This window comes from Dermacentor silvarum, chromosome 2 (genome assembly GCF_013339745.2).
Source record: "Dermacentor silvarum isolate Dsil-2018 chromosome 2, BIME_Dsil_1.4, whole genome shotgun sequence".
In the NCBI taxonomy this organism is placed as follows: domain Eukaryota; kingdom Metazoa; phylum Arthropoda; class Arachnida; order Ixodida; family Ixodidae; genus Dermacentor; species Dermacentor silvarum.
Window position 1 is genome coordinate 17402734 of NC_051155.1, and position 23890 is coordinate 17426623.

General features: G+C 47.2%; 1 protein-coding gene and 1 non-coding gene across 3 annotated transcripts in view; both read left to right on the forward strand.

The window, feature by feature from the left end:
• The window catches only part of LOC119441344 (mucin-5AC), a 113246-nt gene extending 93963 nt beyond the window's left edge, over positions 1-19283 (forward strand). Inside the window, exons 3-5 of one of the 2 annotated variants that reach the window (XM_049661172.1) lie at positions 10102-10533; positions 10567-11577; positions 15502-19283. In XM_049661172.1, coding sequence (XP_049517129.1) covers positions 10102-10533; positions 10567-11577; positions 15502-18569 — 4511 coding nt within the window. In that variant the 3' untranslated portion in view covers positions 18570-19283. Of the gene's footprint in view, positions 1-10101; positions 11578-15501 lie in introns of both variants that reach the window. The other variant, XM_037705960.2, reaches the window with a different exon arrangement.
• A 3266-nt stretch (positions 19284-22549) lies between these two features.
• LOC119443303 (U2 spliceosomal RNA) lies at positions 22550-22733 on the forward strand. Its single transcript, XR_005190244.1, has one exon. It is a non-coding gene; the product is annotated as a U2 spliceosomal RNA (small nuclear RNA).
• The last annotated feature ends 1157 nt before the right edge of the window (positions 22734-23890 follow it).

Sequence of the window (23890 nt, forward strand, 5' to 3'; positions counted from 1 at the left end):
ACATGGAGCCAAAACCTCTGCTGATGATAGAAGTGGTATTAACAAATTTCTGCAAATTAATGCCCTAATGCTTGAATATTCCTGTCTTTTAAATTATTGTGAAACATGTTAGTTTATGTTGAAACGGTTTTGATCAATTCTGTACTTGTCTTGACCCTGTTGGGTCACCGAGGGGGCGCTGACTAGTGCAGATGTGAAAAACATCGGCCCCTGTTTCAATTATGTTTTCGGCCAGTTTTTCACCTATTTGTGAGCGACTTTTTATGTCAGTTAAAGCATAAAGTTACAAGGATTCTGTCCCTACCAAGTTTTTCACGGTGGATGGACTTTTCGGCCCCCTTTTCGAGACTTTTCTGCCAAACTTGCTAGGCCTGGCCTGCCCATCGGCGCAGTTGCGGCCGCCTCTTCGCGCAAGGGTTTTGCTGCAACTAAGCATGATATGTCTATGCAAATCGACGTCGACTGGGAGCATATCACTCCCGATGATCTCCAAGACTCTGGATGCTCTATGGCGCTGCTTCGAGACTTCCTCACCTCGCAAGAGATCACTATCGAGTCATCGTGAGACCTAGAAACGGCCTCGAGATGAGAAATGTGATTCAAATCAAGTTTGCCCAGTCACTCGCAATGGCTGCAGCGCTCAATGAAGAACGCCTCGCGGAAGACGTGGTATGCCTGAACATGATGCAGAACATCGCAGTTATCAGCACCCTGGCGGAGAAGAGCGCCAGGGCATATTCCCAGATCAACACCATTACTCTCGGTATGGCCAGTTTTGAAATTAGCGCCTACCGAGCTGCCCCCGAAAACACATCCAAAGGTGTCATCAGAAGTATAGACTCGTATAGATTCGGACATTGGTCAAGAACAGCTTTATTCGCTTATAGGGCACCAAAGAAACCCTACTGCACTTCAGGTCAAGAGAATCAAGAATTCCACCACGGTGATAGTCTTTTTTTGACGGACTAAAGGTCCCAAATTACATCATGTGTGGCACAAGCTTGGTGCGCTGCAGCCTGTATCGCAGACGGACGGATGTATGTTATGCCTGTGGAAAGCTCAGCCATCGAGCCGATGTTTGTCCTAATCCAGAACATGTGGTCTGTAGAGGCTGCGTTACGCCATCTCCTCCGGAGGGTCACGTCTGCACCCCAGAATGCAAGTTGTGCGGGGGTGCACATGCCACGGCAGACAAGAGATGTAAACAACGTTTTCAAGTGCCCTACATAGTCCGAAGAAGAAGAAAGCGGCTGATGCAATATACGTCGGATTTTGTGGAAGACGACGACCATCACATTAACTTTTCAGATGGTGGAGGAGACTTCCCGCGGCTACCAGTCGGCGGATATGGCCGCGATACCACTGCGGACCCGAGCAGCAGCGGGCGCTTGCCTGACGTCAGTCGACCGCTGCAACTACCACGAGGACACTCCCGTTCCAGAGGTGCCGCAGGTGGCCGTTCCAGATCCAGAGGCCGTTCGAGATACGGGAGCTGTTCATGCTCCAGGGTACCTGCCTTCCGCATCGCTATGCAGCAAGGAGATCAGCACTAGACCTGAGCACCCAAGGTCAGGAGTCTACGCCAACAGGTAAAGCAGGGCACTTATCCAGAGCAACATGTGGATATTTTTGTACACATGCAGAGAGAAAATGCTAGCCTCTGGGCAATTTTTGAGCAACTTAGAGCAGAAATAGCTGACTTAAGGAAATCCCAGCAGGTTCCATCACCGTCTCCTCACTCCCGGTACAGCGGTCTCCCGGTACAGCGGTCTCATCGGCTACGATGCTTGATGAGGTCCCTATGGACGTCCAGCCAAGGGGAAAAACCGACAAAACGCAGAGAGCTAGCAAACCAGGCCATGGACGAGGATGCTGATTTCAAAACGCAGGTCAAGGATACCTTCACCGAAAGCAAAAATGCACTAAAGGCAGTGGTCCAGCCGATTCCGGCATTGGACAGTCAAAAAGATCAAAATCGAAGCTGACCAAGTCCCATTTCTACAGTCAGCCGAGGCTATTCCGGTCAAAGTAAAACCTAAGGTCACGATCGCACACACGGTGCCATCCCGTAGCAATTCGCAGAAGAAAACTGAAGCGATACCCAGCAATGGCGGGACACCTTAACAATTTTGTAATTTGGCAATGGAACAGTTGGGGCTTCTAATCAAAATGGGCAGCCCTAGAGCAGTAGGTCAAATCCCAGTCAATCAGACCACACGCTTATATGCTACAGGAGATGCTGACTGAAATGGTGAGCCTGTCGGGCTACACACCCTACGTCACGAAAAGTTCAGATGGCAGAGGTATCTGCACATTGGTGTCTAACCAGTACACTTCAATCGCACACAATATACACATGAGACACAGCAAGGTCGAACACTCTGATAGAGATCATTCCAGGCAGCAAGCTAAGAAAGAGCATCTTCATACTCCGCATATATAGTTCTCCAAAAGGTAGGCACCATCGCTTCACCACGTTGTTATCGAAAGTGATTACGATCGCTAGCAATGCGGGCGCACCCATAGTGATAGCTGGGGATTTCAACGCACCCCATCCTGCTTGGGGCTACCCTCGCACCACCGCCAAAGGAGCCAAGCTCTGGTAAGCTTCGTCGGAAATGCATATCACTCTGGTCACGGGCCCCACGTTTCCTACCCGCACTGGAAATTCTTGCTTTATGAATACCACCCCAGACCTCACATTTGTTGCGATCATGGGGGAGGTCTCGTGGTCCAAGCTGGATGAGCACTTGGGGAGCGACCACTATATTCTCAGTACAACATTACAACTTCAGGGCAAACACCCTAGAAGTTCCCAGACTGGGACCTCTTCTGTAAGATCAGATCTAGGAACACACACAAAGGCACACACGATACCCACCGGATATCGGGAAGTGGCAATCTCAGATTGGCGAAGATGTCAAGTCGGCCACCTAAACGATCCAGACTGATCTTAACGTCGGTAAAATGGATAGCAGGCTTGTGCATCTTCTGGATGCAAAAGGCACCCTCCTTACCAAGTGGAAAGCACATCGTCTGACTCGCATTGGGACGAAATTTGCAACACTGTGGATGGGCAAGTCATAGTGGGGGAAAATGGAATCTACTCAAACACCTGCTAAAGGAGACCAAATCTAAATACACCCAGACGCGTCTGGTCGACAGAATACTACACTCGGAAATGAAACAGAAATCGAATGCGACAATAGCGGAGTATCTAGCTCGGAGATACCTCCCTTTGACTATAGACCGACCTCCTTCTGACTACCCGCAATACACGGTGTCCCCAGCACTCAAGTTGGAGAAGCCCACCGAGGAAGCAGAGGTCCGCAACTCGTTAACCAATCTTAATGGGAAATCCGGCCTCGGCCCAAACGGCATCACGAACCAGACGCTCCGTGATCTACACGACGATTCTGTCACCATCCTCACGTATTTGGGAGTCGGGGGTTTTCCCGAAGCACTGGAAAATGGCGTTAGTCATTCTCATCCCCAAACCGGGTCGGAGTCCCAGTCATATCAACTTCAGACCTATTTCAGTCACGTCTTGTATAGGCAAGGTCGCCGAGCACGTCATCAACGATCGTATATCCAATCACATAGAAGAAGCAAACCTCTTGCGTTTCAGCATGATAGGTTTCAGACCACACCTATCTACTCAGGACGTCATGAAAATGCTGAAAAGGACGTTGAGGCCATTCTCGGCCTCCATCTGCAGAAGGCATTTGACAATGTTTCGCACTCGCACATACTTGAATCCGTCTCTCGCCTCAAGCTAGGAGCCAACTTTCACGAGTTCGACAGTTCGTTCCTTAGGGTTAGAAGAGCCACTATCAAGCTAGGGGACCTCAAGTCTGAGCCCAGCGATCTGGGTCTCTTCAGCACCCTGCAGGGCTCAGTCGTCTCCCCGCTGCTGTTAAACATTGTCATATGCGGCCTTTCTGCTGAGCTCTCAAGCCTGGACGGCATCAACTACTCCCGGTGCGCGGACAATATCACCATATGGAGTATCGGTGGCTCGGAGGGCTGCGTCGAGAGCTGCCTTCCGGATGCCGTCCATTGTGTGGAAGTGTACATCAAGGAAATGGGTCTCAAGCTCTCGCCGTCAAAGTCCGAACTTCTCTTATATCGACCAACGAGAAGGGGTCCTAAACGCCAAACCTGGAAACCATTTGCCGACATCGACATTAGGCTGCACATGGCTGCGGGGCCACGGATCCCGAGGGTGGACTTCATACGTGTTCTGGGCAAGATCATAGAAGCCAACGGACATAACGGCCGCGCAATCGACCCTCTGAGTTCCAAGGCGGAAGGGTTCATCCGATTAATCGCTAGAATCTCCATCAGTCGAGGTGGTATTCGGGAGGACGACCTCTTCAGACTGTTCCAAGCCTTTTTGACGAGCCACATAAACTATGTCGCATCCGTGCACAAATGACAACGCCACGAGAGGACTAAATTAAACACTCATAGAAAAAAGCATCAAGATAGTCCTAGGTCTTCCGATGCGCACGAGCACAGAGAAACTGATAGAACTTGGAGTCCACAATACGCTTGAAGAAGTCATCGAGGCTAAGCAAACGGCATAGGTCACCAGGCTTTCAACTACATCAGCATGGAGAAAGATCCTGATTGACACGGTACACAACCCGCTCACACTCAAAGTGCAAAACACACATATCTCTGATCGCATCAGATCTTGCATCAAGGTCTCTCTGCTTCCACGCAATATGCACCCACAATACAACGTGTGCAGGCGTGTCGCTCGAGCCTCCTCTGTTTTAGCTCACGCTCACGCCCATTTTCCGGTTGCATGCTTTGTCGATGCCGCCCAGTACGGCGCTTCCGCTCACTTTACAGTAGTATCCAGAGATTCTAAGGGTCGGATTCTATCCTCAGCATCGGTTTGCACCTCTTCTTCTCACAAAGCAGGGCAGATGGCCATCGCACTCGCTCTCTTCGATCGGCAAAGAACTGATATTTACACTGACTCTAGATCCGCTGCTTGGGCCTTCGCTTCTGGGTCCATCTGCAAGGTCGTTCTTGGGTCTCTCGCTCACAAGGAACTCACACACCACACCATCACTTGCTTCCCTGCTCATCTTGGCTTGAAGGTCGGGGGCCTTTCTAATGTCAATGAGCTAGCCCAATCCCAGGCGCGAGGTCTCACTTGACGCGCCGGGGCTTCCGAGGCACGGGCCGTCAGTGCGGCCTGCGCCGGGACTTGCGCAGCTCAGACGGAGGAATCAGCCCACAGCCTTCATTTCAGGGACGTTTTGACTACTTTCAACGAGGTCACAAAACACTATCAAATGGGACGTAGGTCCTTCCCACTCCCACACGAAAAGTTGTCTCGGCCACAGGCAATCTCTCTTCTCATGCTTCAGACGGCGACATACCCCAGCCTGTCCATTTACAGTGATTACTCAGACATTTCAGCACTTTGTCCAGAGTGCAACGATCGCAGTGATTTTAGGCATGTGCTCTGGAGGTACCCCTCTGTACAGGAAAAACATCAAGACTTCTCTGAAGATGAATTTTATTACATGATCAAGAGCCCCGTCCTACTACAACAACCATGGAGGAAAGAAACAAAACAGGAGAGGCCCTGACGTCACGTCTTGAAGCCGGAAGTGCAGCCATATTGGTGTGCCATTTCCCTCTGCGCCTCCAATCAGGGGTTATGCAGCTCGCCGGAGTAGATAGGCTCGAACTTTCAACTTGCATTGTTGCGAGCCTCTGGAAGTGTGTGCTGCTGACGCGCGTCAAAACAAAACCTACCATACTTCTGTAGCAGCTTTAGTAAAGCAGACGCGCTCCGGTGTTTTTCCGTGGCACGTTGAAGAAGACGAAAAATACCCCCGCCGTGATTGCTTGAGTAATCTGTTGCTGGTTGATACTCACACTCACAGACCCAAAGCAACATTCAAGCTTACGCACCACACTCCAAAGTAAGCTTTTCTCGCGAACAAAAGGTGCTGCGAGAAAGACACCGGTGGAAAAATCTTAGCTCACTTTTCAGAGACCGATAGCGGCAGCGAAAGCTTCAGGAGCGCGGTTGCTATGGCAAAGTTGACGTTTGGGGTACCCGTCCCAGTTCTCCTTTGCAAAAAACAGCACGTGACTTCCGCCACACTTTCTCCAATACGTCCGTGCTGGCCGATGCCTCGCCTTGGTTTCCTTCCTCCATGACAACAACTCAAGGCTGTACAGAAGGCCCATGACGTGGCGGCGAGGCTAGGCCTCCCCGTCCCTACGTGGGAGCGGCCCGCGATCCTCCCCCTATAAAGCGGGGGCGGATCCCTTCAGGACCTCAATAAAGTTCTTTATCTATCTATCTATCTATTTATCTATCTATCTATCTATCTATCCATCTATCTATCTTGACCGTGCTTTGAGCACTTGTTTTTGAGCGCTATCACACGAAAGGCGCCGACAGCCCGGGCCACGGTGTACGATCGCTTATATACACTTATATATATATATTGCTTATATACACTAATAGCTTATAACGCGGTCCGGGCCCCAAAAGTGCTTCGCACTTAGAACATCAAACTATATCCAAGTGCGAACCAAGACACAGCAAGGAGCCTCTCTAGCCTCCACAGCGTTGTCTGCTAGGTATGGAGCGGAGTATAGGCACACCTAAGTAAGCCAGAACCGCGGATCAGCCTTGTGACAGGCATGCTGAACGGCCGCGAAGCACTCGGTCGTTTTTTTCGCAAATATGCTGTTTACATTCGTAGTGTAGCTTGCACATGCTTGCACATTCGTAGCTTGCACATGCTTGCCTGACTTTTGAATGTGTTTTTACTCGCCTGAAATTTCTGTAGCGCTTTGATCTCATTGTCAGTGACCTTCAAGTGACCTTGAGACAAAAGCCGGAGTCGTTATACGGGCACTAAAACGGACTCAAACGAGAACATCCTGGCATCGTTGCGAGAACTAAACGAGATCATCCGGGCAACCAGCCAGAACTTAGAAAATTATGTCTCTGCCCCCCCTCCCCCTTTGTACAGGACCACATTACATACGCTAGTTACTGCCCAAGAAGCTACAGAAAATATTGCTTCCAATTTTCTCTTAAATGTTGTTCACAATATGACTCAAGCTGTAACTTCTAGTACGCTGCAGTTTTATTTGTGATTTCCAATAGCGACGTTCAAAAGGCAGATATATTGGTCACCATACACTGGATTGTCATCTTTTCTCGCAGAGACAGGGTTGCCTGTGCTCTGTTCAACGCCAGCGGTGCGTGAGTTGGCGGCACATTTGCAGCCGACCACTTCGACGCGATAAAAAGAAGAAGTAGCGACAGACGCCGAGTGCGCTGCACTGTTGGAAAAGCGCTTGAACGTGGCGGCACCACATGCAGCAAAAGACGCCATATGGTATATATTTCGTGCTTACATTTACTCTCGATTACGGGAGAGCCAGCAATTTTTCTTCTTTTGCTGACGATTCTGCTCAAGTGTAATAAAGAAAAAATGTGGTTGATCCCTCTTATATAGGAATCGGTATAGAACACGAAAGTGAAACGTGTCTTCACAGAAGTAGTGTAATGTTTATTGCACATTGATATATAATGTCTATTGGTGTTTTGTGGCTAAAGCGCCCTTAGGCGTTGATGCACCCACGCTGACGCCTGGTGGCACGTCTCCTCCATCACGACTACCAACGTCGATGACCATGAGCAACCGTCGTGCATATGGAAGCTGCACTACGCTGCACACGCTAGCACAACGCGAAAGACGAAGCACATAACTGACACACTAATACAACGCGCAAGACAAAGCACGTAACTGAATCGTCACCGAGTCAAATCAGCGCGTACAGCGCTTCGTAATTGCAGCCTCCGCGATCAACTTCAGAAACATTTTCAGAGCTAATTGCGGAGGCCACGCTCCGCTGTGCTGAGTACGGTGAACGCCACCTAAGTGGCGTTGGTAGTGCTTCTTGATGCCAGCGTCCCTTCGAATGCTGGCATCGAGGCGTCGTAGTGCTGAGACCACCGAAGCGTTCACTGTCGGTGCGCGTTAGTGTCATAATGCAGTACTTCTCTTTTCTGCTCGTAGGCGGCGGCACCACCCCGAGCAAGAGCGCGGGTACACGGAGGAGTGTTAGATATATAAGGCGCGTCTGTGTAGCTCTCTGCAAATGCGTTTGTGGCGCAATGGGTTAAACGCTCGGCGATCTATCGTCGCGGACCGAGAGGTCGTGGGTTCGATTTCCAAATTTTGCATGTTTGTGGAACTTTTTCTTCTGGTTTCTTTCTTTGTATTATGTTCTGTGACGTATTTCCGTGACGGAAATACGTCAGTGAAGTCTTGGTGGACCCCGGCATAAAACACTTTCGTGTTAAAAAAAAGTAGCCGTGGTTCCAGGGAAGCGGGCTCGTCTCGCACCGCGGAGGCCGCAGTTCGGTTCCTACCCAGACTGAAATCTACCAAATTTCTTTTTTTTTTCGAAGCCACTAAATTACTTTGTGTAAAGGAGCCTGCCTGAAAAATGTGACTTCGAACCGAGCATTTTATGACGTGAATTTATTACTCTTTGTGGCATCAGCCATTTTTCGTCACGGCGCAGTTTTGCCAAGATCACCGAAAGGTCACCGCCGAGGGCACCGCCGAGGGCACCGCCAACACACGCGCTTAAGGCTTTCGCTTTAATATATCAACGCACTGACGAGACTAGGTAATCCTCGGCTGAGTGAAGAGAAGATACTGGAATACCATATCGCCACCATAATCGGCTCAGCAGGCAGTGAAGGCACTTTTGTACTTTCTGAGAATGACTAGCTTGTGCGAGTGCCTTTGACTGACGTTGTGCTGTCCGTGAACGTGCCCATATTCCACACTTTCCTTTCTTTCTCTCTCCCTTCTTTTCGTTCGCCCTTTTCCTTCTCCAAAGTACATCAGCCAACCGGACTCTTGACTGGTTAACGTTCCTGCCTTCTTCCTTACCGCTCACTCCCTCTGTACTGCTTTGTCAAAGATTATGGGGTTTTACGTGCCAAAACCACGATCTGATTATGAGGCACCCCGTAGTGGGGGACTCCGGAAATTTGGACCACCTGGGGTTCTTTAACGTGCACCTAAATCTAAGTACACGGGTGTTTTCGCATTTCGCCCCCATCGAAATGCGGCCGCCGTGGTCGGGATTCGATCCCGCGACCTCGTGCTCAGCAGCCCAACACCGTAGCCACTGAGCAACCATGGCGGGTAATGTACTGCTTTGTTATTAGGTATAATATGCACTATTATAGGTTATTATGTACAATATGTTGTTTCGGCCGTTGATTCTTGTGCTTGAGATACAAACTAGAGAAAGGGCGTTTGAGGATGTGATTGGATGCGTATAGGCACGAAGAGCATGATTTGGGCGAGTAAATATCTCGTCGCAATCAACACTGAGCTACTCTCAGAGAAGGAAGACCCAACTGGCTTAGTGCTTTTCACTTTTCACCTTTTATAGTTACGTAGTCACTGTCATCAGGCAAGTCTTTCCAGAAGTACAGTAAACATGTCCTTTCAATAACGCCATTCAGCAGGTGGTTGCGCTTTCCTCCTGCTGGTTGCTGCCAACGTTGCAACAGAATTGCGTTGCTCCTCACTAAACCGTCTCTCACGGCAAAGACGTATGACTTTAAGACGTATGGAAAGAACAATTCAATAAGTTGCATTCCTTAAAAAAGCCCCTTCAAACTTAATTCTGGAATTATTCACACGCAAGGTATACCAGACATTTTGATAGGAATTTAAGCTGTTTTACCTGTTGTCCTTGATCAGGAACCGTCAAATGGAGCTTGAAATCAACTGGAGCCCAATTGGCCACGCCTTTCTTTCTTCGTTAATTAGTGTTGGTTGATATGGCTCGCTCTCCTTCAATAATATTTTTCCTGCATCAATGTCGGCGTGCATTTCATTTACGAAGTATTTAGGCGCAAATAATTCTTAACATGAGCGTTTAACTCCGTAACAAAATCTAAGTTTTACTGTAGAGTTTTTGAGAGGGCTGAGTGATAATTGTGGCGTGAATTTCAAGACGCAATAAGAAAGGCATTTAGGATTCTAAAGAACATTTCAATCTATCTTATTGCAGGTACCATTCAGCGACTTCCTTCACCTGGCACCGTGCGCCTTGAACACGAACGACGATACTTGCGCTCACCTACCCCCTCCGGCCGTGGGGCGCAGTCTATTAACAAGACAAGAACGAAATTGATAGTCAATGACAACAACGCCATATATTTCAAGAAGACAGAAAAACGAGAGAAAGCTGTACCGGATAAAAATGCGTTCATTGAAGATTTCAGATACGAAAGACTTCAAGATATTCGTCCAAGGCCGCAACAATTGCTAATCGTGGCAGATCGACGGAGGAGTGACATGGCCCGTTCCCAAGCCTGCGTCGGTTGCTTCCGGAAGCGTGTGCTTCCTGTGGCCGAAAAAGTTAAGTCGCCGATGGTGACAAGATCATCGAAGAGGTCATCATTAAGCAATAAGTTTTCTGTTTCCACTCGTACTACTAGAGGTAGTACGAGTGGAAACACTCGTACTACTAGAGGTAATAGCCGAAGTTCAATCAGTTATATTTCTTCCCCAAAATATAAGAGGAGGATTGAACCATCGAGGCCCCTATCGTACACTCGTTCGCCAACGCCCTTAAAAGAGAACAGGAGCTTGGCAGTATCACCTACCGTTGAACTATTGCGCACACTGCCAACTGTGAGAACAAGAAAAGTGTTCCCCGCGGCTTCAACTCCGGTTAATTTTAAATCTACACGAAAAAAATGTTTTCGGACAACGAAGTTCCTCAGCAGCATTGCCGACGTGGATAAGAGAACGCGCTCGACTTCGTTGCCCTCACAGACAAAACCGGAAGCGCTCAAACCCCGAGTGTCTGCGTCAGAGCATTCTACAGCTAATGTGGGCAACGATGCAGCTGACATAAATGCAGTGCAGGAAGACGTGGCCATTAACCACTTTATAACGACAACTGCAAGTTATAAGCAAAGTACGCACGACAGCGCTGAAGACTTTAGAAGTGTGGCATCACCAAAGGTGGAAACTTCAGAGGGACCTGAAAGAAATAAGAATACTGCCCAAAATAGGTCTGGCTCTATTGAAACTGTTCATATGTCGCTTGTAGAGAATACACCTGCAGTCACGCACGCTTCATTGAACGGTGAGAACTTAGCTCCGCCATCGACCTCAGGTAGCAATCCAAGCACAAGCAGCACACGCATTGTAATCACTGAATCTTCTGTTTTAATAACGGAGGAAGAAGGAAGAATCAACTCATCAGAAGATTCATTGCAAGAAATTCTCGTTTCAGAAAATATGAGAGACGCCCCTCTAGAAGTTGAACAGCAGCAGGATGACGTGCGGACTAAAACAGATGTCAGCAGCACAGCCATATACGCAAAAACTGAAGCTGCGCTACAACATTCGTCGGAAGATGTCACAAATGCTTCTGGGGGAGAAACCGCAGGACCGGAACAAGCCCTGAAGCCTAAAGAAATAGAAGGTTCGTCGGGTGATTCTACCTCGAGTCAAAATGAACCTTCTCTGACTGGTAAGTCGAACTCTGAATGCCACAATTAATTCATTACGATATGTTGACGTTACCGCGCCGCAAAAATACGGAACAGGGTGTGTGGTCAGAGTGTGGTCGAACAATCCAGAAAGATCACTGCAGCTTGCGGCTAGTCGACTAGTATCTACCGTACTGATTGCACTGTTCCAGCAACAGCCGAGTCGTGTGCAGCAAATAAGCTGACCCTGTCGGCTCTAATACAGCTTGCAGTGGCACACCATCGATTGCCTAATGATCACGTGAACACTGCCGCTCGTATCCTGCAGCTTTCTCAGTGCGGAGTTAGGGCAGAATGCAGCTTATGAAAAAGTCAAGTTTCAAAGGCTTGTTCAGAGCAAATCAAAGCTTGGTATGAAGCTTCTTCTACCTCCATTATGAACATTTAATTGGTAGATAGGTGGGAGTTTTTGAAAATACTGCAAGAGAGGTTAGTATGGTGGCACGGTGGTTGCTATAGATGCGAATGACGAAAAATGTAATAATACACACACTGTCATTTCTCTTTTATCAATTGAGGGACAAGGAGAAAACAACACAAGAAGTAATTTTCTTTTCATTCATTTATTTTATTTCATTCCATTTCCACATAGAAAGCATTACGTGGCGGATATAAAAAGTAAAGGTTCGATTCACTTTACTAGATGGTGAGCAGCAGGCACAGTAGGACTGATTGAACATATATATTGAAACTTAGAGTAGTAATCCGTAGTTATACAGATTAAATAGGTTTGACGTATCTTTAAGCGAAAATGATTTTATAGAACAAATTTTTATTTTCTTACCAAATGGTCTAAACAAAAGAAGGAAAAGTATGCTTGCATTTCGTCGTTGAAGAACGTGTAAATATATGTCGTTTTTTTTAATAGACTTTTCTATTTCACAAAGCATTGCTTGTAATATTTTTGGTAGCTGTGATAATGTAGATATTTTCGCATAGATAGTTTAGCAGTTTAGGATGTGAATACTGAAACACTTTACAAAGCCTTTTTGTGCTGGTAGAAGGTTTTACACTAACTTTAGATTTCCGCGAGAGGTGTGCATGTATTTCACAGTTTTCATGAGGAAGCAAATAAAGTGATGTCTGAGGAAATTTAAGGCTTTGTTTATGCCGAAGTATATTTTTGAATCGAAGAGGTGTGGTGGGCAGGCTAGTGCTTTTCGGCTACGTGGTGAATGGCCCTCTGTAGAAGGACATGTAATGATTTTATTATGTGTGGTTATGCCCTGGGCAAAAAGTAGTAGCTTATATGTGTTTGCTACCACTCTTTATGCTTTGTAACTTTTTTTCGTCCCCCCCCCCTCGCACTGTAATGCCATGAGGCGCTGTGGGTATGACGTAAATAAATAAATAAATAAATAAATAAATAAATATGACACAGGAATATTTCCAGCTTGACCACTAAAAATAGTATTTTCGCAAGTACATGAACTCCCTTCTCTCTCTCCACCACTGGCAATAAATGGATTGCCGTTGCTACAGATTATGCGACCTGTTACGCTATCACAAGACCTCTCCCGACCAGTTGCGCTACAGACGTCGCCGACTTCTTGATGCAAGACGTAATTTTACATCACGGCGCTCCTCGTCCGCTTATCACCGACCGGGGTCGCTACTTCTTATCCATAGTCATTGAAGACTTACTTCGTTCTTGTGCCACCAAACACAAACTTACGACTGCGTACCACCCCAAACGAACGGTCTTACTGAACGTCTGAATCGCACTATCACTGATATGCTCTCTATGTATGTTTTGTCTGGTCACCATGACTGGGACACTGCGCTACCTTTTGTTACCTTTGCATATAACTCCTCACGCCATGACACCGCCGGCTACTCTCCCTTCTATCTTCTATACGGACGAGAACCAACGCTCCCCTTTGACACACTGATTTCTACCCCTGCCGCACTGCCTACTGAATACGTGCGCGACGCCATTTCTACAGCAGAAAAGGCACGTCACATTGCCCGTCTTCGCCTCTCTGCGTCGCAGTCACGGCAGAAGTTGTACGACGCCCACCACCGGGACGCCCACTTCAGTGCGGGTGATCTTGTCCTTCTCAGGTCCCCGTCTTGGCGTGTTGGCCTTTCCTAAAAACTACTTTGGAGATACTCTGGCCCATATCGCGTCCTGCGACAAGTGACAGATGTCACTTACGAAATAGCCCCGCTCGATCCTACCACGTCTTCTCCTTCCTCAGACGTCGTGCACGTGGCACGCCTCAAGCCATACCTCGCGCCCACAACTCTGTCCTAGGCGCCGGGTCGGCGCTTTTCCGGCCGAAGTTTAATGTTACGAGACTGCGCGCAATGGGACAAAGATGACGTTGACCATTTCGGTGAAGAAGACGACGATTTAAGAGATTGTCTTTCCGCCATCTTGGCAGTACTACAGCTCGCTGTAAATATTTTGTAAATATATTTTCAGTTATACCATTTCCTGTGACAATATATTCGGCCTTCTTGTATAATTTGTACTGAGTTGCCTCTGTGTATGTTCCTCAGCAGCTCCATGAAGTAATAATATATACCTTCGTGCTTGACGATATGCCATAATAATTCCCTGCCTACGTTGCTGTAAGCTCCCTTAATATCTAGAAATGTTATCCATAAATGTCTATTCTGAGCTAATGCAAGCTCTATGCACTGAATAAATACATACACATTATCCTCTAAATGTCTGCCTGGCCTTGCTCACGCCAGCGTTTTGACAGCGCACGTCAGCAACGCGCAGAACTGTTGTCGACGGCGGCGGCGTTTTGCACGCGTTCGCACCGAACGTGCGCGGCGTTAATGACGTGTTTATGAAGAACGTGCCGACCTTTGCCTTGCACCCTATGGCGGAGTACCGTAGCGACCATAAAGCCACGGTCCCTGCGGTCACTAAATTAGTGACAACCACCGGATCATATACATTTCTCATTCTTTAATAGTTCAAATAACCATATGCACTATCACATCTTAATAGTCGTAATTGGAAATACATAATTTCCACCATAGTACTGCTTCGCTGGTCTTTCAGCTCCACCCGAGTGGAAGGGCTGACAGTTCTTTTTTCTAGTAAAGGGTTTCTATGCTATTCTCAGGCTTTCCTGTGGTCGCTTATCTGTATGAGTCTGAACTACGCTTTCTTTCATGCCGAACGTCTCCCTAATAACGTCTCTGATGTACCGCAACGGATAACCGTCTGCGAAGTTTTAGTTGGAGCTCCGTGTGTTCTTGCATGGTTTCAGAATCTTTTTGGTGCACCCGTGTCTCTTTTGCGACTGTTATGCACGCACGGTTGACTTGTACATTTAATTTTCTTTTGCACGAGCTTATTAGCCACCCTCTTCATTTCTCGGTACTTGTTACATCTAAGGCGTATCTCTTCTTAGTGTAATCGCAACGTTTTGGCTTTTAGACGCTTGCTTACGCTCTTCTATAGCTTGCTCTATTTCCTCATTCCACCACTTACGTGGTTTCCACTTTCCAATCCAACAATTTCTTGGCGTGTCTGTCTTATCTCTAGCATCCTTCGCAATACTATTGCATTCTCATTGATAGTCATTAGATATTACTTGAGGAATGACTTTTTTCTGCTTCCTTTATGTAAGCTAATGAGCTTAGCCCCTCATTTCCTCTGGATATTTTTGTTTTATGTCCCGCTGCGCTACATTGCCTGAAAATTGCAACTTTCTTAGCACAGTTGCGATGTCGAGCCTGTGTAAAAACGCTCTTGTAATGTATGAGCAAGATTGATATGCCGTTGCTCCCAATCGAAACATTCTGCTTATGGGCAATGTTAGAGCCCTATTGCAACTTAAAAACACATGAATTTTTATAGCAAGGCGCATGCATTCTCATGAACCTCGTGTTAGTATTGATCAACTGACGTTTTTTATTTCTTGTTTTGTACATTGCAGGTCTAGTCCACAAGCGCACAACCATTTCACTGCAAGTGCCTGGAGCTGATAAATACGAACAAAGCTTTGAAGGGAAAATACACGTCCGTTTAAATCCCCCATTGCCTTTTCAGCCTTCCACACAAGCTTCACTCGAGACCGTGTCACAAGATTCCTCAGGGGAAGCCACACCAGTAGAACTGACAACGAACACTGCAACTCAACAATCGCTCAATAAGCAAGGAAGCAGTACTGAACGATCTTCAAGTAAAGATGTCGATGCATCGGACACTTTTGCAAAGTTATCAGAAAGTGAGCAATCGACAGTACTGACTCTAACAGGGACACCGAAGACAACTGCGCATCGTACTTTTTCAAGCCAGAAAACACCTTCGTTGGTGATGAGCTCCGTAGAGCAAAGGGACTCAGCAGAGTCAAGAAGTGAGACCACGTCTACCATTGCAGCTGCCACTGGTCCCTCTCGTGATCAGAATACACAGGGTGAAACTGCGGGATTTGCTACTGCTTCAGTTTCAACCATATCTGAGGAAAGCAATAAAGGTAAACTGAAAGTAGCGTTTGGCTCAAGTGTAAAGACACGTGCTGGAATTAGAGAAGACGAAGAGACAACTTTGGCAACAGAGCGTACAGATGCGACCATAGCATTGCCAATGCAAAGCATAAACACCCCATATACTGAAAGCTACAGCGGATTGTCTACCGAAAATGAAGGAGCTTTCGTGTCCCTATATACGGCTACTAACGGCGCAAGACCACATACCAGTGAAGACTTGCTTAAGAAATCTCTTCCAGTATTTACCGAATCCGTTTTAGAAACGACTCTTATTCCGTATGCTCCTAGCGACCTCACTGACTTGCCAGTATCTACTTTACCATCACCATATCTGGCTACACGACCCGCAGAACTCACAGATAGAAAATATAAAGACACACCAGGGACACCTAGCAGCATGCAGATGCAAGACGAAGCTCTAGAACGAGTAAACCAAGCTCAATTGAAGTGGACGTTGACTAAGCAAGAAACAACGCCTGCAGCAGATCATTCAAGTACAGATCATTCTCAGGGGTACTATGAAGCTAACAAAGTAAATTATGCTTTGCCCTCGACGGTGGGAATTACTACCATGCTGACACTATTGACAGTACAAAAAAGCTATAGCCTTCCGTCACCAGTTACAGTAAGTTACACTGCAACACGTTCCGAACCTCACGCCGCAATAAAAACGGGAAATGCCACACAAGGAACAACTACAGTGAGCGCTCCAGTTGTGTCACCCTTTCCCGAGAAACCTGTAACTGGCACCGGTGGCGAAGGTACTCAGAGCACTAATATTTTCTATCCAAGCAACACATCATCACAAGAAGCACCAACCTCCCAAATTTATGCAGCACTGTTCACAGATAACACTTCTCCATATAATGATAATTTGACAGCCATAGTGACATCGCCGACTTTATACACAAGTATCGACGACGTTAAACTGATAACTATTACAGAAACGACAACACAGAAGACAAAGCCACAAGCTTCCCAAACTGAAGTTATAAATGATTTTGAAACTAAAGTAAATGCAGTCATGACTATGCTTCGCAATGACACTGAAAACGTGGCTCCTCTGAACCAATTAACAGAAACGAACCCTATATCAAACGTTAGTACGGCCATCAGAGATAATTTAAATGTGCATTCAAATAAACGTGGGTTGGTTGAGAGCCAGAAAAATAATGATTCGTCCTCAGATACTGCAGATAAGTGGTTCGCTTTAACGAATACCGTATCTACATCAATGGTCTCAACTTCAGAAGCTTATGGTCATCACACCCCAATTGCAATTAACCAGGAACTGGCTACGACTGGATATGTTAATCAAGTTGATACGACGCAAACCTCTAAAGATGTTGAAAGTTCACAGTATTCACCGACAATCGAAGGAAATCGTTTATTCTTCACCGAATCGCTGACTTTCGAAGATGGTCCTGATGCGGATACTGAAGCGCCACCACACATAACATCTAGCAACCGTACAAGCGAGAGGGCTGTCCTCAAAAAAAGTAGCACTAAAACATCGTTCACAGATGCTACAACACGGGAAAACGAAACCGAATATGCCTATTCTACGATTGTAGAAGATTTTCAAGAGGACGTCCATGATGCTTCTCTCTCGTTGTCCGAGTTACATCTCTCAAAGTCTTCCGGACGGAGTAGATTGTTAAATCCTTCAATAACAGTTCATTTGTCAACGCGCTATTATGGAGAGATAAATGGTGCAACTGAGACCACTAGTGACACTTCAACAGCTACCTCTGAGGAAGTGAGAACCGCTGCAGCAACAAATGTTACAGGTGCGAAAACACTAAAGACTTCTACAAAGTCCCCACAATTTTTCACAGAGAAAGTGTTGCCTCAAGAAGTCGAGAGTCCCAAGTCAAGTGAAGAGCATTTGCCGTTCAAAGCGACTGTAGATACAAATGCGCACTTCAAGGCCGAAGCCTCCATTCAGGACCCGGAGTCCCCCACCACGATGTTATTCGGGCCACCCAGTGACACTGAAAAAGAACAAACTGAAGGTAATCGTGAGACGGATGAATCTGTTGTGAGTACACCGGTTGCGTCGCCTTCGTCAACGGTAATTTCGCCCGTTGACCAATATAGTTTCTCTACTGTGAGTGAAGAGGGCTCAAGCACGACGAGTGATAAAACCTCATCTGTTAGGCCGCAGGTGACGACAAAAATGGGTGAATATGCTACAATACGAAAGAAAGCGCTAGTTACTTTAGGTACCGCTGCTGTAGCGGCAACCATTACATCAGCAGCTATTTCCGAAAAAGCTAAAACCTGGGCAACGTTGTCGATCCCGAGCTCTAGGCTGCAGGAGAAGACGACGAAGGCTCCTCTGTGCAAATCTACCTTTGGTCTCTTTCGTCACCCTACTAATTGCAATCTCTTTGTTCACTGCTCAAACTCTGTGGCTTTTATAAAGAAATGCCCAGCGAACTTGCATTTTAACGAAGAAATAATGGTTTGCGATTGGCCTTACAGAGCTGGCTGCTTGAGCAATGCTTCGTAAACACAATTTTCCATGTGGTACATAAAGCTACGCAGCTAAAGAGGCCTCCAATTCTAAAACTGCTCTACTTTTGCCATCAAACAAAAGACAATGTGTATATTGGTTTAGTTATAATGCATCGCAATGAATTAACCAAACCTCTTTCTACGTGAAGTACCACATGCAAAGAAAAAAACATGACGCACGAACATTGTACATAAATCCTGCCCATGTGGATAGCGATGGCTCTACTGGCTGGTAACTGGCTAGTTAACCTCAGTATGTAAATGTTCTGCTTCCAAATGCATTCCAACATTGACAATTCTGCTATTTCTATTGCCGCAGTAATATTTGTGAACATTATCGAAACCAGAATATATGACCGCATTGAGATTCTTAGCATTTCGGCGTAATGGGAACTGATGTGAGTTGGGCTATCTGTGTCGCATAAGCTTAAGCCTACGGCCGTAATATTCGGTGCGTAATTGAGTACTTTATCCTGCCGTGAAATGAAAAAAATCAGTGCTGTAAACATATTTTCATAGATCATGGTTGGGAGCCCCAATGAAGTAAGTGAGCATTATGATGCAATCTGGTGCTGATTATTTTGAGTAGCCCACATGCCTTGTATTATGTCGCAATGAAAAACTGAATAAACGCTTTATATATCTTGAAATAAATCATAAAACATTATTGAATAAACTTGGTATCAGAGGTTCTCCCCGAGTGCCTTGTTTATCGTCTCCAAGCGACTTTCCTTCTGTAACTTCCTTCTTATCTGTTCTCTCATTCAAGACCGCTTTGAGTCTCTGGATGACGAATGACATCCTTATATTGCTCAAGGATACATAATTCTGGTTCCACAAACGGAGACACCAAAAACCTAATCATTACTACTTACGCCCCGTTTCAAATTTTAATAAACAAGACCGTATCTCTCATGAGAGCACGTAACCGTGAATATTGTTTCGGTATTAGTAACGAAGCTCACGGCAATTTTAAGAAACTTGGTTGGATTGTAAAAGAAGCTGCTGGCAATTTACATTCACAACACGTGTTGCCCGACACTCTCGATGCATGCACCCGCAATAACGTTAGCCACTTTTTCACAGAAATCGGTGCAGCATTAGCAGTGCAGTCTTTTTATAGCAGAAACCAATGCTTTTCAGAATCTTGATCGAATACGTTTGCTGTTCACAACAATATTGTGGAGTTTATTCTATCTTCTGTGATATGAGCCCAAATAAAGTTAGTTGGTTTGATATGATTACAGCGTGGTTAGTAAAAGATATTGAAATCCTGGGCTCCGTCATATGTCATGCATTTAATTTTATTTAACCTTAGTAAAGTGATTGTATTATTCTGATTCTCCGAGTTCTTCATTTCGCATTTTTAAATGTCACCTGTAACATCGCGTCGATTTACGGTAGAGCACTGCACGGCCTCGGGCTTACCCATAAACCAGGGCCCGGCCCGGCCCGATCCACGGGCTGGGTAGGGCAGTTATTTCACAGGCTCGGGCAGGGCTCGGACACGGCATTTGCTTTTTGACACGGGCCCGGCCCCCGGGCTCGGGTATTTTGACACGTACATGTATTAATCCTTTTAGCGTGGTGCAAAAGCGTTCACGACTTGCTGATTCTTCAAAGGCGAATTGGTAAAACAAGGACTGGTAAGATAAGATAATTCGTCACGCGGCTGAAATATGGCACTGCGTCCATCCATGATTGCACGCATGTTCTCAACCAGCCGTCTACCAGCAGTGCATTACGCTGCACCATAGAGTACCGAGAAGCTTTCCTTTCTCCGTTTACTCCATCCATGCGCTGCGCTCACGACCGGTAGTGGCTGTGCTTCGGCTAAAGTGTACTGGAATACGGTTGAGTGGGACGAGCGGCTAGGGCGGCGCATGCTTTGCAGTGCGGCGCCCGACGTGTAAAAAAACTGTGGCGGCGCTGCGATAGAAGTGGATTGGGCCGCATCAAGGTCTCGCAGTTGTAGACTGCTGGCGATACTGCTCGGCAGGTCATTCGAACTAATTCGCGCGCGGGTATTTGCGTTCAAACCGCTCAAATGGTGTTCATAATTGCATATGACATCTATCTATGCCCTAAGACTAGATTACTTTCATTCTCTTTTTAATTTTTTTAGTGCTGCTCGGTAATCATTTTCGGTCTCGGGCCGGGTTCGGGCCGGTTTCGAGCAGGGCTAGGGCCTAAGGTAAAAAGGTGGCGGACCTGGCCGGCCGGGTAACGGAGATTATTTCCGGGCCGGGCCCGCGTCTCGACCTAAAACTTTTGGTCGGGCTCAGGCGGGCCGCCCAACATAAAAAAAAAATGTTGCAGTTTCGCCCGAAAGGCGAAGCATCAATTGCAATAGCAAATTAGTAGAGAGCTTTTCGGAGTAGGGATAGTAGTTTTATCGGCTGCATAAACTTGGAAACATTCGCTTACTAACTGAATTAACAAGCGTGGTGTCAGCGCGCACAAGCAAAAGTGAATAGACCATACTGAATGGCCGCAGCTAATTCTAACACCGTGGGCCGCAGACAACGACTGTCAAAACGCTGGCAGCAAGCGCAGCCGCCGCAGCGGGCGAAGGTTCGTGCGGTCTATCGCTTCAACGGAAACTGAGCGGCGAATACACAGCGCATACAAAGGTCAGAGCCGTGTGGAGATAAGAGACGGTGCGGATGACCGCCACAGTCGGGCAAAGTTGTTGGCAGAGTAGAAGCTGCGCCCCCCCCTCCCTCCAGCGCTGCCTTCCCGCTTTCTTGCTTTCGCGTGGGAGATTGAGTGGCAAGTTCCTCTTGCGCCCGGTTGCAAGGTACGCCTTTGGGGCCGAAGCACAGCGTCGCCCCGCCTCCCTCCCTCACATACCCCCACGGCCTTTGGCGCGACGGTCGCGTTTGCTTTCCGCCGTGCGTTCGCTCTCCCTGATAGCGCGCGTCCCCCGCACGCTTTCGCTCACGCATACGGCGCGCGGCGACGATTTTATCGCCCTTGGACTTTATACGGAACCTCACGGCGACGCCGATGGCAGAAATCTGGTTGAAGTGTCCATATAATTGCTATCGCAATAAAAACGGGCCGGGGCTGGGCCAGGGCTGAAAAAATCGGCCTGTGCGCTGTTCTAATTCATGGTGTTTGACATAAACACTCGGTTGTTAGCAATGTGTTCCGTCTGTTTCTTTCGCCATCCGTGTGCTTCTGCGCTACTGTGTAAATAATGCCATGACAACTAGCCCACCCGTGTGTGCTTTTGAAATGCATTGAAGCATTTGTTCCATACATCTAAATATATATTCTTTCACACGCATAAAAAAAATCAGGGACATTCTGCTCTGTTAGGGTGGATGACCAGCGAAGCTGTGTATGTGTCGAATCACCGTTGCTTACAGGAAACGTTCCAAGTTTGTGCGATCGGGGCCACATGGATGGTTCGCATTTCTTTCCGCCTCGCGGTCCTGGCGGGCAGCGCCCTTACGCTTGGCGTCCGCGGCCCGCTCATCGTCGGTGGTCTCCTCGCTTTAACGCGAACTGAACGTCGAAAGCACAGCGCATACGAAGCTACCGGCACTCGGCCCAAGCACTTTGTGCCCATCGCATTGAAGATGAGGCCCGTGTGGGCGTGCACTTCACCCACGTCGCACATTGCTTTCAAGAAACGGCGGCCGCGCTGTGATCAGCAACCAACGGAGCATGATGCAACCCCCCTCCCCTTCCCTCTCCGTCGCCCTCTCCGCCTTGCATCGCGCGCGAGAGACCGCGGACTTCCGGCCTACTTTCCTCCCTCGCGTGTGCTACATTGAGCCGCGATTGCCGGCTCACCCTTGTAAGCTTTCACTCGCACACACAGCGTACGGCGCACGGCGACGATTTTATCGCCGTTGGACTTTATACGGAACCTTACGGCGACAGGAGAAATGCGCTTGGAGTGTCCATATAATTGCTATCGCAATAATACGTGGGGTGGCGTACACGTGTATGCTGCGAACGTAGACATTTCCGACGCAGGCCAAAGTGTAGTATCTGTTCTATCAGCTTACATTCTGATGCGAGTTATATTTGAACTCAAGATATTAAACTTGTTTTTGCAAGTTGGCGGAGTGCCTGAAGCCTGCTTCAACTCTGCCGCGGGTCGGCCCGGTGTCCCACTATTTTCAAGATTTTTGGGCTACGGACATCGATCCGCTGGACACTAGCCATATAACGGTTTGCTTTAAAAAAAGAAAAGCTATGGTCTTACCGATATATAGAGATAAAGACAGAGATAGATGGCTCTCATCCTTTAAGTTACAGACATACATCTTTTTTGTGTATTAGAAAAACAAACTTCCAAAATGTGTGCGCATCTTTCTAGCAAAATCAGCAATATAGTTTCAGGTCACATTACTCCACTTCAACAGTTGTACTAAGTTTATCACACAACATTAACACGGCACTAGACAATAACCTGCTTGCAGCTGTAGTTTTCCTTTACTTAAAGCTTTCGACACAGTAGACCACAGGATTTTGCCAATGAAGTTAAAGCACTACGAATTAGGTGGCAGCATCTTCGCCTTATTTTCTAGTTACATAAGAGAACGCCAACAAATAGCCATAATGGCGTGATCTTTCATGTACCCTAATAATAAAACTAAAGAAAAGAAGTAAGTACCACAGGGATGCGTTATCGGACCGTACTGTTTTCACTGTACGTGCATAATCGGCCAGAAATACTGAACTCCGCGGAGATGCTAACGTACGCTGATGATGCCGCTACCATAGTTACTGCAAACTAATTTAAAAAGGAACGTAAAACTAACGCAGAACTAAAAAACTCTCCCGAAAGGCGAAGCACGGATTGCGATAGCAAATTAGTAGACAGCTATACGAAGTAACGGCCCACTAATCATCAACAAAGTCACTCCCTCACCAGAACAAGAATTGGCCACCCTGGTGCAGTATTCCGCCACTACCTCCCTCATGACTCCGACAATTAGCCCATGGCCCTCAGTCCCCAATGGCTGCGGAGCACCTGACCAAGGCGGCGGTCAGGCCTGCTACGCGGCAGAGGGTGCTAAGAATCTCTGGGTCCGGACAGGCCGCCAATGGAAACTGAACCTGGCAACGTTCAACACGCGCACCCTCTCAAGTGAGGCTAGCTTAGGAGGACTATTTCAAGAATTATCAGGCATTGCCTGGGATATTATTGGCCTTAGGGAGGTTAGAAGAACTGGTGAGGCTTACACAGTGCTGACTAACGGCCACGTCCTCTGCTACAGAGGTCTTCCAGATAAAAAAGAATTCGGGGTAGGATTTATAGTCCATAAGGACACAGCGGGCAAGATTGATGAATTG